General features: G+C 34.8%; 1 protein-coding gene across 3 annotated transcripts in view; it reads left to right on the forward strand.

Annotated features, from left to right (window-relative positions):
- LOC140865895 (DNA-directed RNA polymerase III subunit 2) overlaps window positions 1-19,192 on the forward strand; it is a 35,195-nt gene extending 16,003 nt beyond the window's left edge. For all 3 annotated transcript variants that reach the window (XM_073270725.1, XM_073270727.1, XM_073270726.1), the window contains 27 exons: window positions 579-614; window positions 721-771; window positions 851-949; window positions 3,954-4,013; window positions 4,099-4,191; window positions 6,281-6,382; window positions 9,984-10,094; window positions 10,199-10,315; window positions 10,511-10,627; window positions 10,720-10,800; window positions 10,945-11,049; window positions 11,124-11,204; window positions 11,289-11,420; window positions 11,517-11,561; window positions 11,646-11,723; window positions 11,792-11,931; window positions 12,045-12,123; window positions 12,705-12,829; window positions 12,928-13,063; window positions 13,156-13,286; window positions 14,792-14,917; window positions 15,023-15,078; window positions 16,600-16,670; window positions 17,635-17,719; window positions 17,794-17,897; window positions 18,153-18,281; window positions 18,894-19,192. In XM_073270725.1, the coding sequence (XP_073126826.1) occupies window positions 579-614; window positions 721-771; window positions 851-949; window positions 3,954-4,013; window positions 4,099-4,191; window positions 6,281-6,382; window positions 9,984-10,094; window positions 10,199-10,315; window positions 10,511-10,627; window positions 10,720-10,800; window positions 10,945-11,049; window positions 11,124-11,204; window positions 11,289-11,420; window positions 11,517-11,561; window positions 11,646-11,723; window positions 11,792-11,931; window positions 12,045-12,123; window positions 12,705-12,829; window positions 12,928-13,063; window positions 13,156-13,286; window positions 14,792-14,917; window positions 15,023-15,078; window positions 16,600-16,670; window positions 17,635-17,719; window positions 17,794-17,897; window positions 18,153-18,281; window positions 18,894-18,944 (2,541 nt within the window). In that variant the 3' untranslated portion in view covers window positions 18,945-19,192. The remainder of the gene's footprint in view (window positions 1-578; window positions 615-720; window positions 772-850; window positions 950-3,953; window positions 4,014-4,098; window positions 4,192-6,280; window positions 6,383-9,983; window positions 10,095-10,198; window positions 10,316-10,510; window positions 10,628-10,719; window positions 10,801-10,944; window positions 11,050-11,123; window positions 11,205-11,288; window positions 11,421-11,516; window positions 11,562-11,645; window positions 11,724-11,791; window positions 11,932-12,044; window positions 12,124-12,704; window positions 12,830-12,927; window positions 13,064-13,155; window positions 13,287-14,791; window positions 14,918-15,022; window positions 15,079-16,599; window positions 16,671-17,634; window positions 17,720-17,793; window positions 17,898-18,152; window positions 18,282-18,893) is intronic.
- Window positions 19,193-20,372: the final 1,180 nt, after the last annotated feature.

The raw sequence follows: 20,372 nt of genomic DNA on the forward strand, positions 1-20,372 counted from the left end.
CTTCGGTATCAAACAATTTACAGTATTTAATAACTGACATGGTAGTGTTTCTCTCTGTTTGCTAGGTTGCAACAGTATAAACTGTAACAACTCAAGTATTTTGCTGTTTCACAAAATATTTTGTTAAAACTTGTATTAATCTTAATTTATATTATAAATAATATTCTAGTTTCTTATAAAAAAAAATATTTTGTGCATCGGATGTGTGATTTCAGGAAATGGTGGGGCGCATACTAATGGGCAGGTCAATGTGGAGTGTGATGATTTTATGGTTAACAATTGAAGCAGTCTCCTCCTCTACACAAACCCCACACAGAGTCTCCTCCTCTACACAAACCCCACACAGAGCCATGCATGTGTCGGGAGATAAATATGTAGACATGGATTGTACATGTTCAGAGTTTTAAACATAATTATCCTTACACATGTGGCATAATTATTTCAGATGTTTTGCTTGTTTGAGTTGTTTATTCTCTTTAAAATCTAGGAATTTCTTTGGTCATTTGAACAAGTTTTAATTTCCTCATCTTCTGTAGCTTTTTTACGTCGTTCTCAATCATTGTTGTTTCATGATGTAGGTTAAAACTTCACCATATTCGACTGCTTTTGAGAAGGTCTGTTATTGTTTGTTGCTTGGTATGAATTTGAGAACTTTACTTCTCTCTTTCAATAATCTACTTTGCTTATTGTCCTATTTCCTATCCTTCATGTTGTATTCAGGAAGGGCGCCCTCTCAGTATCCTTCGTGACATATTTCTTGCCAACGTTCCAGTAGGTTCTATATTTAGATATGGTTCTTCATAAATATTTGTTAACTTTTGGATTTGCAAATTCACTATTACCCTTACAGGTTCGTCAAAACAATTTTCGTCCAAAATGCATATATGTTGCTGTGATGTTGAGACGCATGATGGAAGCGATCTTAAATAAAGATGCAATGGATGATAAGGTATATTTTGCTAGCACCCTACTTGAAATAATTTATCAATTAATTTTGTGTGTTCTTAGTTACTTGATCGGTATCTTATCCTTCTGGCAGTTAACATGGACGTTATATTTCATTAAGCTAAAATAAAACTGTGTTATTATAGTTTTTAACTTTCCCCTCTGTTTTATTTTGGTTTTTTGTGTTCCATGTTGCTGCACTGTACTTTTGTAATTATTAATCAATTCGCTGGTCATTGACTCATCTGCATTGGGAGACGTGGTAACTCAAATATTTGTTTTACTCCTGAAACAAATATTAGCACACACTGGAGGTTGTTTTTTCAGTTCCAAAATACTTCATAGTCAGAGCTTATCTCTATTGTGACTTCATCAGAATCTCTTTTAGTAGTCATTCTATATACATTCTTAGCAAGAAGGAAACTTATACTAGTTAATTTCCTCTGTTTTGACACTATCTTCAGCTGATTTTCACTCCTGGGATTATTTCAGTTTTTAGTTACTTTTCTTCCTTCGTTACAACTTCTTACATGACCCAATTTTCAACATCATGTCCGATTCTTAATTAATTTTCGACTTTTTTTTGTTGTAAGATGGTTGGTAATATTCTTGACTTTTAAATTCAAACCTTTGCCAAGATTCGATTTGTAAAGGCAGAAGAGTGAAAGGAGGATTGAGATTGATTGGCTCGTAGTTTTTTGACATCAATGCTCTGTTACGTTGATCAAGTATCACTCGTACATCATGTTGCATGTCTATAGTTCTGACAACTTGGAAGGCAGGTTTTTTGTCTTGCAAACTCTTGGTGTAAACACCACTGCGTGGGTGAGGGGCTTATTATGTTGTTGTTGCCTGAAACGGGCAAATACTTACAGTGGTTTTAAAGGTTTTGAGAATCCATGCGAATACCTGATCAGGCTTGCTCAGAAACACCCTCTTCTTGGTTGATGAAAGTGAAGATTGTCTACCTTTTGTCATTTCCAGAGCATTCTATGGCCGTGCCAACCTCAATATGTTGTTGCCTATAAAAGCTATGTTCCACCTGCCAACTGACAGAATACCCCCTTCCATCATATTTGCTGGCCAACTTTATGCGGCTATTTCTTTACATTTTCTCTTTTTAATTTATGAATCCCTGTTGCTGTTTGGGATATTTTGTGTTGCGAATATTAGATGTGTTGCAAAACTTTGTCCCACAAGAAAAGAAACCGTGCTTTCAAAAAACCAAAGAAAAGAAATCTTGACCTAACAAACATGTTGGCATGTTCTTCCTGGTTTTGGGGCAAAAACAATAAAATCAGTTCTAAACATTTAAATATTGAAGTAGCTGACCGGATTTGGTAACAAGTTCAGATTTATGGTATAGACAAATGGTTTTTTTTGTTTTTTTTTGTTTTTTTTTTTTTGCATTCACCACCCCTCGTAAATGACAAGGGAGGTAAGTGCCAAATACAATATATACCTCGGAGGTGGGGGCAAAAATACCAGAGATAAATAAAAAACTGTTAGTCTGATCGACATTTCTTGGTTCTTTTGTTGAAAGTAAGTTTTATCATAGTTAATACCTGTGGTCTATTTTTTGTAATTATTATCGCTATATCTTTATCAATGTACTTTCATTTCCTATCAAAAAAGTTAATACCAAACAATTAATCTCGAAAAAAAAAGAATGAAAGAAAGAAAAAGAAAACCAAACAATCGATACTACACGATTCACGACTAGAGTGAATTATACAGTTCTGATATTTGGATTCTGCTTTGCATAGAAGACACAGAACTAGAGTGCCACATGCTCTTTCTTGGTAACAAAATCTGATTGCTCATGTCACAGTTTTTGTCAGTCACATCGTGATGACAATCCGTCAAAACTGGCCACTCTAATGGTGTATATAGAAAGGAAAGAATCACTTTCAACATTAATCCTTGGCACCGCACTAGCAACAGAGGAAGTGGAAATGAGATTGATAAGGTTGCTCTAAGGTGGGAGTTGGCTAGAAATGCAATATGCATTCCTGAGGTTACTTATAATTTTACATTAGGCATAATTCAATCATAGGAACTTCCCTTCCGTTGGTAATTCTCGATCATTTACCGCCTGGCATACCTTGGGTATCTGGAGTTGAGAAGTGAGGGTTTCATATGTTTGTGCCTGATTTGGGTTTTTGCCATTGTTATCATTCTCGATGTTACTGATTTACAGGATAATTTGACTATTTTGGTGCCACATTGTTAATGATATATCTTGCTATGTGGTTTGCTATGTAGCATGGGTACTGCAGAATTTTTTTTTCGGAGTATCGGGTACGGGTACGACACGCAAATACGCGTGTCGGATACGGTCGAACCCGTGTCGTTAACCATTTTCAAGTTTGACCGGTTGGATACGGTCTGGGTACGGCTTGGGTATGGCGTGGGTACGGCCCGGGTACATTTTTGGGTATGTTTTGGACTAAATTACAAATAATTTAAAGTTTTGAGGGTTCAATTGAAAAATAATAAATTTATAAGGATTTCTTAATAAATATAATAATTTTAATTGGGCTTAAAAAGCCCTATCTCAGTCCGTTACTTCTCCATTCTCTAGTCCTTACTGCTCGCTCCCCATTTTTCCATTCTTTCTGCTTTATCATCAATCATCACCAACGCCACTTTTGAACTGTTCCGCCGCACGGCCGCCGTCTCAGCTGCCCTATCTCTAGGATTTTTAATGCTTTATATATATATATATATATATATATATATATATATATATATTCTTTATTTTTTAATTCTAACCATATCCTAGCCGTATCGTGTCTATATTTTCCAAATTTCCCGTATCGCCGTACCCGTATAGTATTCGATCCGATACCAGTACCCGTATCTATGCAACATAGACGGTTTGATGTTGGAAGTGACTTCTCATGTGACGTTATTTTGCTCTACAAAGCAAAGTGTCAACCTTGGTGATGCCTCTAATTCTTGTAGGTAGTATTGTTTGTCATTATTTAATCTATTTAACCTTGTAGGATTATGTGGGGAACAAAAGACTGGAACTGTCTGGTCAATTGCTATCACTACTTTTTGAGGTATTTTGCGGTCCTTTGGTTGTTTCTGTCATTCAGTTAATGATGATTTGTACCCTCAAATCTCTCTCTCAACGTTGTATTGTAGGATTTATTCAAGACGATGAACGACGAGGCCAGAAGGACAATTGATACCATTTTGGCAAAGCCCAGCCGTTCCAGCCGGTTTGACATTTCCCAGGTTTGTCCTGATGCCTGAGGTTATGTGACTTAAAAGCAAGAGCATACCCAAACTTTGTGAATTTCCCATGTGTTTAATTATATTGGATATTTAGCAGTGTTCTAAATGGATGCCGAGGCGGGAGGCGGCCATCGACCCCATCGCCTTTGCCTTAGGCGGTTCTATAGGCAGTAGAATATGAGCAGGGGCAGGCGAGGCAGTCGAAGTCAACAAAATTTTAAAAAACCCTAACTATTAATACACTGCACACATTTTCTTCCAAAACATGATAGCCCCTCCAACCCAGTCACCCACAAACCCCGCCTCCTGCCTCGAACAACCCACCACTGTCGTGGGGTCATCTTTATTAGTTATCTTTTTAGTTGCATTTATATACTAACATTTGCACCTTGTGTCATTTGTATTGTATTATATAAAATTTAATAATGCATAAGCATAATTTATTTACATATATTACATAAAAAAATGATGACTATTTGTAATTGCATTGCATGATTATATATAAAAAATATAAAAAAAAACATTCAACTGCCTAGGCGTCCAGTTACCGCTTAACGTCTTTTACAACACGGATATTTAGTAAATTACAATGTATAGAAAATGTTATGCAGTGGCATTCTGAATAGAAATAAAAGTTGCAGTGTTACATATATTTGCTGGTGTTTGCTAATTCATGTTTCTTTGACTCCAATATTAATGTTGTTAAAGTTCCTTATCCCAAGAGAGGTTCTGGGTACAAATCCGAACAGCAGCATGTGTGCATCCACTTGTGGGGGTTGAAAATATGTCTGTCTTAACTTATCAATGGCCTCAACTCTGTTTAAGTTGAGCGCCTTAACAAATTCCTGAATTCCGCAAGGGTATAGTAAACTTTGTTTCAACACATGAAGAAGTGTATTAGATAGATGCACTACTGCTTACAAAAGTAAAGATTCATTGGCCTTGCTGGTCCATTTGTCCTTGACAGGATAGGTGATTGCTTTAGGATGATTAATTTCCGTGGTTTAGTTGTAGTATATTTTGCAACAGTGACTTTTTTTTTTCATCCTCTTTTAGCCTGCAAACCTTAAAGAGTGACCAACTCCTCTATGTTTCATTATAAAGATTAAGTGCTGGATTTATTGGCTGTGTCACGAGTTTTCATCCTTCGGTTGTCTCCTTTATACTCGTCACTTTGTTATCATTTCTATTGCTTACTCGATTCAACTTCCTTATTCAGCGTATTTGTCATGAAGTATGAACTATGCATGTTTCAAGGACAGAACGTGTTTGAGAGACGAATTCTGAGAGATTAGCCAGTTTAAACCAAGCGATCAACCTACCGATAGTTAAACCTTGGGTGAATTAATCTTAAGAACTTACATAATGAAAATTATGGATCCCATTGCCCTTTGGTAAGCTAGAAGTGGGGTTCTTTGAATTTTTCACCAAGAAATTTATACGTGTACACGAGATCTTCGAATGCAATCAACAACATGGACATTCACGAGATCTTCGAATGCCATCAACAACATGGACATTCTCACTAACTGACTAACATAATCTCCACACATTCCAAAGTAGAATATTCCTGTACAGTTGTACTGTATCTTTAAGTTTCTTTCCTTGGATTGTTTTTCATTGCTTGCGTATTTGTGTTTTAGCATCTTATTGATTGGGTAATTTTTTACGGGTAGAGTTGTCGTTTATTTTTCCATGCCCAAACCTGAAATAATCTGGTCTCGGGTGGGGTATTACCCTTTTAAAAAAAAAAATTATAAACAATATTTTAATTAAATATTTAGTTTTTTTTAATTAATTAGAATATACTTAAACAAAGTTATAATATATTAACACAATCAACTAAAATATAAATAAAAATACACTATTTTATTTTATTTTAATTAAATTTATCTTCTTATCTATGAAATAAAATAAAAATTACTACACGATATATGTATCGGGTTTTGTTCAATTACCCGAACTACCCGATTTTCGGGTCAAGTTGGGACCTGAATGCCCACCAATGTTAATGACTATGATCCTTCGCTTATATCACTTTAGCACTTATTTATTTGTTTTTCACATTATGTTTTTGTACCTTTTCCAGTTTATAGTGAAGGATAGCATTACTATTGGTTTAGAAAGAACTCTTTCTACCGGAAATTGGGATGTCAAAAGGTTCAGGATGAATCGAAAAGGCATGACTCAGGTTATTAATCCTTTCTTTTATACATGCTTATTAATGCATCCCCCTTTATTTATATATCAGTATGCCAATCTTCCTTTGGTTATTGACTTTTGTTTCAACCACAATAAAAATGTACAAATGATATTGAATTGTAATTAACTGAATGTATTTCGCTGAAATGGAAATCGTAATCCAAAGAAATGTCATGTACAACCCTATCTCATTCTATTTCTTTTCACTTCAAGAAAAGAAAATAAATATTGGCTTGCAATATTCTTTCGATATGTCTATGAACCTTAGCTCACGCAAGTGCTTCTCACTCACTCAAGAAAAGAAAATAATTAGTTCTCCTTAAATCCTCGTAGCTCATTCATAAATGCATTTTCCTTCTAGTCTCCATTCGAGGAATGCATTTTCGACATTTAGCTGATATAAGGGCCTATTCAAATTTGCTGCAATTGAAAGTAATATTCATTATGTTTTCAATTTAGTTGCAGGATCAAATGTCTCTTGATAATCAATCCCATATGTTTGTGTAAACCATTTGGCAACAAATCTCGCTTTATATCAGCACAATGACCGCTCTGAGTTGTTATTTAGAGTGAAAACCCATTTGCAACTGTCTGCTTCCCTACACGTAAAGACATTATCTCCCGTGTTTTGTTTTTCTCTAAAGCATTCATCTCCTCAAGGACCGCCTTCCTTCATTCTAGATCATTTAGAGCTTTCTGTACTATCTTAGGAACATTCACACTATGTAGTTGAGAGACAAATTAATAAGATTCAGACAAATTATTAGTATAGGCTGCACAGGTTAGAAATGGTATATCGGGTTACATGATTTAATGCTTCTAAGGGCACGTCTTGAGGCACAAAGGTTTTTCCTATTTCCTAAGCAATAATTTTTTTGATTTTGTGCTTACATTTATACAAGGTACCCCCGTTAACCACCGTCCTCACTAATTTGTGAAAAGCCAATTAAGATCTAGAAATAAATTTCCTTGGGCACCTGAAAGTAACATTCCTTGCTAACCCAGCATCCCATCCATTCTTTTGTAACCAGTATTTACTCACTATGATTCTTTTCCACAATGGTTCATCCTCGACATAAAACCTCCACCACCATTTCCCCAACAATGCCCTATTCCTCAAACAGATGTTCCCAATTCCCAAACCACCATTTTTTGAAGAAATGCATGCCCGAGAACAAAATAACACCTGGAATCTGGTTGAATTACCACAAGGGAAGTGTACTGTTGATTGCAGATGGGTGTTTACAATCAAATACAAGGCTTATGACTCCATTGAAAGGCATAAAACACGTCTAGTGGCAAAAGGCTTTACTCAAACCTATGGAATTGACTACATTGAAACTTTTGCCCTGGTTGCCAAACTGAACACTGTCAGAATTCTCGTCATTGGCAATGAACCTAGATTGGCCATTGCAGAAGCTCGATATAAAAAATGTCTTTCTCAATGGAGAACTTCAAAAAGAGGTTTATATGAGTCAACCTCCTGGATTTGACAAACATTTAGGAGGTAAGATTGTGTGCAAGCTCAATAAATCTTTCTATGTGCTGAAACAGCCTCCTCGTGCTTGGTTTGATTGTTTTTCCATGGCAAGAAAAAATCTAGGATATACTTAGGGACAAGCAGATCATGCATTGTTTGTCAAACACTCCGACGAGAAAAAATTTGTCATTCTTATCGTGTATGTTGATGACATAATTGTCACTGGGGAAGACAACAAAGAATTGGAGGAAATCAAGCGAATGATGACACGATAATTTGAAGTACAGGACCTCAGAACTTTGAGATACTTTATGGGACTGGAGATTGCTAGAAACAAAAAAGGTATTTCAGTCTCCCAAAGAAAATACACATTAGACCTGTTGAAAGAAACTGGCATGTTGGGATGCAAGCCAAGCAGCACACCAATCTAACTAGGAAGCAAAGGAAAAATGTTTGAAGGGAAACCAATCGATAAAGGCAGTTATCAACGTCTTGTTGGAAAATTCATCTACCTTTCACATACACGACCAGATATTGCATTTGTAATAAGCCTGGTGAGCCAATACATGCACTCACCATATCAAGGTCACCTCAGTGCAGTCTACAAAATCTTGAGATACCTGAAACAAACTCCTGGGAAAAGATTTTTTCTTGCCAAGACAAATGATCGAGGAGTGAGTGTGTGTATACACTAATGCAGATTGGCCAGGGTCAATCAATGATAGAAAATCGACCTCTGGGTACTGTACGGTAATATGGGGAAATCTGGTAACACGGCGTTGCAAAAAACAATCCGTGGTTGCAAGGAGTAGTGCCGAAGCAGAATACAGGGCCGTGAGTCATGGAGTATGTGAACTCATTTGGATAAGACGAGTGATGAAAGAGTTAAAAATCCAATTTGGAAACCCTATGGTTCTCTACTGAGATAGTATGTCAGCTATCAACACAACTCACAACCCTGTTCAACATGATAGGACTAAACATGTCGAGTTGGACCGTCATTTCATCGGAGGGAAGGTGGATGAAGGCAACATCAATATTGAATATATTCCCACATCTCACCAATTGGATGATCTCCTCACGAAAGGACTATCTGAATAATAATCAATATCTACAACCAAGCTTGAGGGGGAGTGTAGAAAATATTCAAATATCTTCTATTTCTTGTAAATTATTGTACATAACCAATTAGAGATATTTGATAGGATAGAATATAATCAATTAGAGTAAGTTATTTTGGCATAATAGTTTTCTTTCTTTCTTTATATCTCTATTGTAATTATAAATTGAGTGTCTTGGTTCATTAATAAAATAACACAGAGATTATTTCTCTTATCATCTTATTCTTTACAATCACCAATTTTAGGTAAAGATTAATTCCTAGCCGTTACTTTCCTATAATACAAAGATCCTAGCTGATTTATAGATTTACAGGAATAATTCCTAAATTATTTTCTACTTTCCAACAAATATGTCTATTCATAGACAGCCTCCCATCAGAAATATTCTCGTGACGAGGATCGCCATTGCCCTCTATCTACCGTAGGTCCGTAGCTGACCACCCAAATGTTGATCTGGCAGTTGCCTCCCTTTCTATTTGTTCATCTGCTCCATCATCGTCTTGAGGTTTGGTATTTTGTTGTTTACTAATTGTTTGCATGGTTTCCTGCATCGAGAACATCATTTTCTCCAACACCTCCACTATTGTTTCGATCCTGGTCTCTGAATGCGTGGTTGCCATTTATGATTTCATCTCCATTGGTCGTATATGGCAGGTCGGACTAAATGTCACAACCACAATAAAAATATATAGATAATACTGTAATGGAATTAACTAAATATGTTCTACTGAATCGCAAAAGAAGTTTCAGAGAGAAACGTCTCTGTGCAACAATAGCTCACACTAGTACTTGACTACAAAATAACTCGCTTTTCTCTACCAAAATTTCATTTCATATACTCTTTTTCACTTATTTTTTCTAGAATAAACAAATTTAATTGTGTACTTTCCCCATCATGTGACTGTCTTCTTTTTGTCTTGAAACAATTTTGCTCCAAGATTATTCCTCAGTAATATGGTATGGATTGAAGGCCAATTTATTTATTACAGGTTGTAGCTCGATTGTCGTACATAGGGACATTAGGTAACATGACGAAGATCTCGTCCCAATTTGAAAAATCTAGAAAAGTTAGTGGTCCTAGAGCATTGCAGCCCAGCCAGGTGATTTGATTTATTGATTAGTCGTTACTAACTCTTGTATTATTACATTTGTTTTTCCACTTCATGAATTTCATGCGGATTACATTAAACCATTTTATCTACAGTGGGGCATGTTGTGCCCCTGTGATACTCCAGAAGGTGAATCATGTGGATTGGTGAAGAATCTAGCCTTGATGACACATGTTACCACTGATGAGGATGAAGGGCCTCTTATTTCTCTGGTACATTTCTCTTGACAATTTAATCTATTTTGAGATAATTCAACATTTTTATTGTGTGGTGATGTATTTTCTGTCATTCGGATAAGCATGAATTTCTTGCTTCTCTTATTTACTCTTTGTTAGTTGGATTATTTTGGAGGCTGGCCTATCTTTTTTCCCCCTATGTTTCACTACTTCCTGCTTTTTTTGGGACAGTGCTACTCTCTTGGGGTAGAAGACTTGGAATTACTCTCAGGTGAAGAACTTCACATGCCAAATTCATATCTTATAATTTTGAATGGACTTATTCTTGGGAAGCATAGGCGGCCACAGGTATTGTTTTATAGATGGTCAAAGTTGTTTATTAGGTTATTTGAATATGCCATCTTCGATCTTCTCTTTTTTTTGATTTCAAATGTTCCCAGAGATTTGCTTATGCAATGAGAAAGCTGCGAAGGGTAGGTATAATTGGCGAGTTTGTAAGCATCTTCGTGAATGAAAAGCAGGTGACTCTTTTCTCTTGTGTTTCTCTGTTGTTGAATGTTTGTCAATTTTTGAACCAATGGCATTTGCTAGACAGCTCGATTTCATGTTGTAGATGCAAAATTGTGACTCATCAGTGGAGATACTAATGAGGAAATCTCTTGCAGCGCTGTGTTTACATTGCTTCAGATGGTGGTCGTGTTTGTCGTCCTCTAGTAATTGCTGACAAAGGTGTATCAAGAATCAAGGAGCACCATATGAAGGAGTTGAGGGTAAACAAAATAGTGCTTGATGTATTACTCATTTTTTTTCCTTGATGGCCTCATATAAAGTTCACTTGTTTCAGGATGGAGTTCGCACATTTGATAGCTTTTTGAAAGAAGGCTTGGTAGAATATCTTGATGTCAACGAGGAGAACAATTCTTTGGTTTGCATACTTCTCTTTCTTTGATAATTTTTTGTGGTTAGAAGGTCAACTGTAACCTGTCTTATGCTAAATTATCGTTTGTAGATTGCTTTATATGAAGAGAATGCTAAAGAAGGAACAACTCATATTGAAATAGAGCCTTTGACTATTCTAGGCGTATGCGCTGGGTTGATCCCTTATCCTCATCATAACCAGTCTCCAAGAAATACTTATCAGGTATGTTTACCTTGCTTATTCAGGTTACGTATAGTTTGGATGGCGTAATAGTGTATGGATCTTTAATGATCACGTTCGGTATTGTTTCATGTACAGTGTGCTATGGGTAAGCAAGCTATGGGCAATATTGCACATAATCAGGCATGATATTAATTCGACTTTTGTCTCTTTAAAATTAGTCCTATTTTTTTATGAATACAATCTGGCAAATTTTTGTCTTCGCAGTTGTGTCGGATGGACACTATAATCTACCTCTTAGTATATCCTCAACGGCCATTATTAACGACGCGGACAATTGAACTGGTTAGTGGATTTCATTGTCAAGTGTAATGTGGAACAACCGCCGTATAACTTAGTGATGCTATCTGTAGGTCAGTTTTGATAAGTTAGGAGCGGGACAGAATGCAACTGTTGCGGTAATGAGTTATAGTGGATATGATATTGAGGATGCTATAGTGATGAATAAATCATCCTTGGATCGTGGTTTTGGTCGCTGCATTGTAATGAAGAAGTACGAGTTCATACATTAGCTTACAGCATTTGCTTTGGTTAAACATATTTCCTAGGTTTTTTTTTTGTATTGGATTATGTGTAATAACAGTACCACATTTTTACTTCGAACAGAATGTCAGCTGTTTGTCAGAAGTATGAAAATGGCACATCTGATCGTATAATTAGACCAAATGGAGGACCCAATATGCAGGTGATTATTCCAATTTATGTTTTCTTGTGAAATGATGTGGCAATATATGTATATTAATGGAAGAACATGTTAGAGTTTCAAAGATTATACCTATGTTTATTTCCTTCTTTTAATAATTGCATAATTTTGAGGAGACTATCAGATTAATCAGTGTGGTAATTGAGCTTGATTATGTCAATTCCTTGGATGAACTGGGGTAAGTTAGGAACCTATCCTGTAATAAGATTCTTTTTTTACCCCTAGCAATCACAAGGATTGCATTTCCCCATACTCTGCATGCCATGACATAAATGGTGTATTATTAATGTCAATAGAAGTTCTTTACTTTCATTATATGAAAGTTGGTTAGTAGTTAGTTATGATGATTGTATTTCATTAGACTTCACATGTTCAATGACATAATAAATAATTTTGATTTGTCGATACAAGTTCTTCTATTCATTGTCTGCTTGAGTTTAAATTACTAGTCTGCAGTAAATTACAGTGAATTTTTGCGATTCCCTTATTTATCAGCTAATGATTTGTAAGTTGTACAATCGAGATCCAATATCTTCCATTTGAATGCTTCTTTTTTCATGCAGATTTTGGATTATGATGGACTAGCAGCTCCTGGACAAATTATTCGACATGAAGACATCTATATCAATAAGCAGTCCCCCACTGTCACTAGGGTGCCAGTGGCATCGCCAATGGGCCTGCCGGAGGGGTTGGTTATTTATCTTTGGACAGAATGCTTACCCTTAGCTTTATAAATTATAAGTAGCAGGTAGCTAATTAGCTCTTAGTGTATTCTGCTACATTCAGTGCGTACAAGCCAAGTGAGCTGAAATACAAAGGACCTCAAGGTGAGACGGTCGTGGTTGATAGAGTGGCGCTCTGCTCTGACAAGAATAACAATTTATGCATAAAATTTATGATTCGCCATACTCGTAGGCCTGAGGTGCTTAACCAATTTGGCTTCATGATGACAATTTTCCTTCTTTGAATTGTCATTTATATTTTTGAGGGACTAAAAAAATGATTGTTTACTAGGTCGGTGACAAGTTTAGTAGCCGTCATGGGCAAAAAGGAGTCTGCGGTACCATAGTTCAACAGGAAGACTTCCCATTTTCTGAACGTGGCATATGCCCTGATTTGATCATGAATCCTCATGGATTTCCGAGGTAGTTAATTTTAGTATTTCAGATCTTATATCCAACTACATCTGGATCAATGTTTTTAAAACCGGACTGGCCAGTTCGACCACGATCTGGTCTGGAATAATCTCTAAAACCGTTTTCCTGCCAAATCGCTCGGAACCTGTCAAACCCAGTCAAGAACTAGTCGGACCGGCTCCCCGGCCTTAATTATTTCTTATATCCCGTAAAAAAACATTATTTTCTATATTTATGATTTAGAAGTTTTTTTTTGGTTATATATACATGATTAAAATTGTATTTTAGTAGTATTTGAGCTTATGTTGATTTATTTTTTGCTTATAAAATATATAAATAATTATATTTGATATTTTGATTATATATATTTTGTTGTTTAGATTTTAAACGTTGGTAAATATATATATTTTATTATATATATATATATATATATATATATATATATACATATTTAAGGTTTTTAAAATTAAAATTTAAAATATATCAATTACTATATTATTCTATTATTTTATGCAATATAATAATATTTCGGTTTGACCGTCGGGTTGAACCGGTCCGACCGGTTGAACCGTTATTTAATGTTTTACCGGTTCAATTACCGGTCCGGTTACGAAAACACCGATTTGGAGTTTTTACTCCAATTGGTAATACCCTAGCCTTTCTTGTCAACCCTTTCCCCCTTTTCTTCTTGGTAAAGAATTTGAGCATTAACTCTGAAGGTTGAAGTGCGTTTGTGAATTTGGGAAAGGGAGAAAATTCAAATCAGAATCCTTTAATTTAAAATATAACTTGTTCTTCGTTGAAGTAATATCAACTGTCAGTTCAAATCAAATGCTGAATGACTAAAAGCACCATCGTTGTTGAGTTTCACTATTTATTCCTTCTTCGTGAAACATGTTGTAGTTTGTATTTTTTTTTTCTATTTCAGCACGCACTTGTTAAGTTTTTGAAGTTTTGAACTAAGGATAATTTTGAATTGGCTGCTAAAGCATGCAAAGCAGACAGAAGTTCTCAATGTGACTGTAGGGATGAACATAATTTGTTGGTTTTGCTTTTTCTATTGCGGTTGAGCCTGGTACAGTGTAATTATGGTTTCACGTTTCAGAACAACTTAAGGGGACATGCACTTTGCAGCTTTACCTCATATTATGATGCCATGTAATAAAATTTTCATGGACGATATACTGACGTGAATTTTCTAGTGACATATTTCATGCTATGTATTGTTATGACTACTTGTGGAATACAGTTCATCTTCAAGTGTGGTTAAATGCCAGGCGTGTGACATTGGAGGGTTGTTTGATTACCGAAAATATGCTACTTTTGTATGTCCTAGTTGATAGCATTCTACTATTTGTGGTTATTTAAAACCTGCTTGTATATGAATGAGACAAGATTTTAAACAATTGAAATTGTTCACGTACCCATCAACGTTTGTGCTGTATCAGCTTGATGCTCGAAAATAATCACTCCATTGACATTTTGAAACTTTTTCTTGTGTCATGTATCTTCAGTCGAATGACAGTTGGAAAAATGATAGAGCTTCTTGGTAGCAAAGCTGGAGTTTCATGCGGTAGGTTTCATTATGGAAGTGCATTTGGAGAGCCCAGTGGACAAGCAGATAAAGTTGAGGCAATAAGGTCTCTACTGCCACTTCTTTACATCTTCCCACCTCAATCTACTTGACGCATGGCTTGCATTTTGAAACATTTCTCAGGATTCAGAACCCTTCATAATGTTTGCAGTGAAACCCTGGTGAAGCATGGCTTTAGCTATAATGGCAAAGATTTCATCTATTCAGGTCATTCTTCCTATCTTTTAGTATCCAGCATTTGCCGCCATTTGGGTATAAAGCATAACTTTCAATGATATTAGGCTTGTTAAAGTTGTAATCCTGTTATGCGAGTAAATTGTTTGATAATTAGAAAGTAATGATGTATTGGCGTGTTGGATATATGTAGTGGTAACTGTTAGCTTCAAGAGGCATTAGAATGTTTGTTTTCATCAGAACTTGAATTTATGAAAGCTTGCTTTTCTTCTCTCGGGCGGGCATCAATATGTTTAAAACTGTTGGATTCAGGAATTGATAAAATACCTGCATACCTAGGGAAAGATGGATGGTATATCAATTGCATGAAATTTGAAAAGAAAAGACAATCACTTATAGTTCATGAAAACGCCCAGCTCATAAGCTAAGCACATTCTTTAGTATGGACTAGGCATGCTTAATGGACCGGTTCGGCCCGGAACCGAACCGGAACCGGCCTATTAAACCCGGAACGGGACCCGGTATGTCAGAACCGGACCCGGAACCAAGCCCAATCCATTAAGTAATGGATTGAACCGGTTCAGGATTTTCTGAACCGGTTCATCCGGTTCCGGTTCCTGGACCGGATCAGACCCGGAACCGGACCAGAACCGGTTAAAAAATTAAAAAAAAACAAAAACAAAGGAAAAAACCCGGAAAAAAATTTAAAAAAAAAGAAGAAAAACAATGAAATTGGGCCAACGGCTTTGTAGCCTTTGGTACAATTGCACATGCTTGTCAAACGGCTAATGCATGTATTTATTAAATATTAATATTAAATATTAATTGCAAATTGTAAAAAAAAAATTATTGTTTAAACTCTTAATACATCTATAAATACTAGTTAATTTTTGAACATTTCACACAACAATTTCTCTTCATTCTCTACTCTACTTTCTTCATAATGTTAAATAAATTTTATATTATCATGTACTATTTGAGTTCAAAATTAATGCAAATAAAAGTTATTCTAAAAAAAAATGCAAATAAAGTTTTTCATTATAATATTAAAATAAGTAATATATATTAAAAAACCAGTTCCGGAACCGGTTAGAACCGGACCGGAACCGTCGGTTCATATCGAACCGGACATAGGTTCGAATCGGTTCCAAGGTTACTTACCTTGGAACCGGAACCGGTTCCGACCATAGTTGATCCGGAACCGGCCGGAACCGGACCGAAACCGGACCGGTGGAACCTTTAAGCATGCCTAGTATGGACATCAGAAATTGTTTCTTCTAGATTTTTTTTTTCCTTATCTAGGTTATTATATTTCATTTGTATATTTTTTTGGATGAAATTGTTTCCTCATATTTAATATAACATGCGCAACCACGTTTCGTTTTTGGTGGAATGCTTATGGTACGATTGAATTGTGCAACTCATCTGTTCTCTTTTAACCCTTAGTGATTTTATGCCTTTTCGTGAATGCTAGTTATCTCACTGGAGACTTCTGTGGTGTCAATTAGCCTTCCTTAACATCAGCCTTCTATTTTTATCTTTTTGATTATGCAGGAATCACAGGAGAGCCACTACAAGCGTATATTTTCATGGGTCCAATTTATTATCAAAAGCTGAAACACATGGTGAGCAGTGAAATTTCTCTTATCCTTTTTAACCTCTTTGTCTTCTGTAAACTACCCAAACCTGACACCGATGCCAACAATGATTTTCACAAGCAAAATTTGCTGGAAGTAAAATAAAATTGATATGGCTTGATTGTGATAGCATGTGAGCTCTCGTTGCTCAATCCAGGTTTTAGTTTTCATACATATCCCTTTCTTATGTACCTTTGTATCATTAGCGTTTGATGTACTTTGTTTGCATTGTTTGATTTTCAAGTTATTATGATCCCAAAAGTCCACGTCTTATTCTAAAATTCTTGGATATCTGTAAATAGAATTATTTAGCATACTTGTACTTTTTAGAGATAAAATTCAACGATGTAGCGTGGGGATCAGGAAGATTGTACATTTTCTTATATTTTCTGAAGCTTGGTTTACATAATCAATTAGCACTTGCATTGGAAGTTAAGTTGCTTCTCTTTGTCATTGTCTGCTCAATTCTGTATTTGTTTCTCCTTGAAATGGAAGTCTAGTCAAAGGTTTTTTCTGATGTATTGAGATGGTTTTCTTAGTTATCTAGCTTCTTGAAAAGAATCTGGTAAAGTAAATCCTTTGGGTTAGCCATAAGCTTTGAATTTATCTTAAGGCTTAAGCCTGAGTTTGATGCTAGGTTACGAATTTATGGTGCAAATTGCTCGTCTTTTTGTATATTGACATCTTTGCTATCTAAAACATTTTTCATCTGCCCATGGTGCCTTTTCCCGTGATTGTTCCTCTCCCTGTTATGCTCTACTTGTCACCTACTTTACACGATCCAGTGCTGTTGCATTATACAACATGGAAAGATCTATTTTGAAAGTGTCATTTACGCCTGAATATGGAATTTTTTCATCAAAATTGCATGCCTAATTGAGACTAAGGTCCTTTGCGGTTTTGCCAGATTTTTTCTGATTGTTGAATTTATTTATTTATTTTTTAATCTTAGGTCTTGGATAAAATGCATGCCCGGGGAACTGGACCTCGCGTTTTGATGACTAGACAACCTACAGAAGGAAAGAGTAGAACTGGAGGTGTGAAATCGAGTTATTCTAAAAATTGATCAGTGTTCCAGGACTGCAATTTGTTGATTTTTATAATTGAGCAGGTCTTCGTGTTGGAGAAATGGAACGCGATTGCTTGATTGCCTATGGGGCTAGCATGCTGATATATGAGCGCTTAATGATTTCTAGTGACCCATATGAGGTTCAGGTGAGCTTCATCGAATCAATGACATGAATGTGGATATTTCAGTGGATGTGGATATTTCAGTGGAAATGTGGCAAGTGAGATGTATCACCACTCCTAATCACCCATTTTGTGTGTATACATATAAATTACATGTTATCGAGTTATTTTTGCACGACATAACATTCATGTTGTTCCACTTGCAATATTGGCTTTTCCTGAAAGGTTTGGAAGTTTTGAAATCATAATCCGTCCGATTGCTAATTAGTCTGTTTGCAGGTGTGCCGGAAGTGTGGTCTGCTGGGATATTACAACTTCAAACTGAAAACAGGCTTCTGTACAATGTGTAAGAGTGGGGAGAAAATGTCGACCATGAAGTTACCTTATGCATGCAAACTCTTATTCCAGGTATCACAAGTTATACTAATTCCACCAATGTGATGCAGACATTAGCGAAAGCAAAACACATTGATCGATCTGTTATGCAATTAAATTTATATTCGTTTAATCGAAAAAGTATTCTTTCAAATAATAAGTTATTAATTCATCGATTAATGAATACTTCTTTAAATTAATAAAATTCCACTATCTTGATATTATTAATTTATTTATGTTTCACTAAATAGTAGAAACGAACACTCACCACCCAAACACCAATTCAAGTCTCATTAATGATTGTGATATTCAAAAATAAATTACCAAGTGTTAACCAAGATCTTATGAAACCTTTTCAGAATCAATCGATGGTGTTAATGTGGTCATTGTGCACGTTGGTGTTTCTTTATGCAATATGTATTTTTTATTTAAACTCAAGGTGATGTCGATTAATTTACAAAGTTCTTGGTTTTTTGTTGGCTTCCATTTCTCACTGGCATCTTATACTGATGAACACGTACATTGTGGTGGATAGTAGTGCAAATCTTGTCCAAGACTCTCTGAACTAAGTTTATGATGTATTAATTTTTCTTGATTGTGATTTGTATGTATATAACATGAGTCAATCTTTACTTCGTTCTGCAGGAGCTCCAGTCGATGAACATCGTACCTCGTTTAAAACTAGCGGAGGCTTGAATACAGGTTTTTCCAGCACGAGGCAAATTTTTATTCTTGAGGAATTGCTAATCTTTTGGATTGGTAATAAATGTTGGTATCTTAAAATGCCCCTCCCTCCTTCCTTTCTTTCTTTCTTTCTTCATATGTAACAGACAGACCAGAGCACTTCAATTTTTTGTTATGATTTCATTAATATATCAATAACACTATGAAACTTGTATGTAGAATCATATCATATTTACAGTCGAGCTTTCTTCTGATTTTCATTATTCTATTAAATCTTCTTCATTTGTTGCTTAATGTCAAAAATTAGAAAAACCTAATTTAAAAAATTTTAATGTTCAATTCGCATCCAACTTCCAAATTTGAGGATGAAAATATTATATTACAATTAAATATCTATATTATTTAACTTTGTGTTAACCCTTTAGAGTAACTTAGTCGTTTTAATGGATGAACAAAACTAATCCTCTCTTTCATTCAATAAAAATGATTATAATAAACTTATTTTAGGGAAATGAACAATGTCTAGCTGATTTGTTAAAAATCTTAAAAGGTAATTAATTATATTAAAATACGTGCATGAGAATTGTGTCACGTGTGTGAGTTTTAGTTATCTATTATTATTACTTAGAGTGTGTTTGGCTAAATTTATTAAGACAATTATAAGTTTTTAAGAGTTTTAAAAATAAGCTGTTAAAGTGTTTGGATAAATTTATTATAAACGAATTAAAGATATTGATGTGTTTGCTATTATAAATCTTGTTATTGTCAAAATTACTAAAAAAAAATAATACAATGAATTTTATTTAAAATCAGTTTTAAAATTTTTATCATATGTATTAAACTTATATTACAAAAAATAAAAATATTTCATATTTTAATTTAGAAAATTATTATTCTTTGGACATTTCATTTTTAAAAAATATATAATATTTTATAAGTGAAGAAAATGGCGGGGATTTATGGAAATATAGAAGATTATTTTGGAAAAATAAATTTTAAAATAAGAATTTTTTAAAAAAATTAGGGTTACCTTAGCTTTTTAAAGAACAATTTATTTTGATCGTTTATAAGCCGTTTGACTAAATTATTGTCAAACAAATTGAAAAAGCTTATAAGTTCCAAAATAGCTTATAAGTTGTTTTGTGGAGTTTATAAATTTAGTCAAACACTTTTTTACTACACGCATAAATAAATATATATATATATATATATATATATATATATATATACTTATATATATTACCTATATCTATATATATATTTGTAAAAGTATGAATAGAGGACAATTATGTAGTAGCAAAGTTAAATACGCACTTTTATTGTATACGACATGAAGCATAACATGGGTATTTCTGTAAAGTTCATTATTTGCTTGAGCAACCAAATAAATTACTCACTTTTTCCAGAACTTAAGATCCCGTCATTTCTAAATTCTCATTT

Source organism: Henckelia pumila, chromosome 4 (genome assembly GCF_033568475.1).
Source record: "Henckelia pumila isolate YLH828 chromosome 4, ASM3356847v2, whole genome shotgun sequence".
NCBI classification, from domain to species: Eukaryota; Viridiplantae; Streptophyta; class Magnoliopsida; order Lamiales; family Gesneriaceae; genus Henckelia; species Henckelia pumila.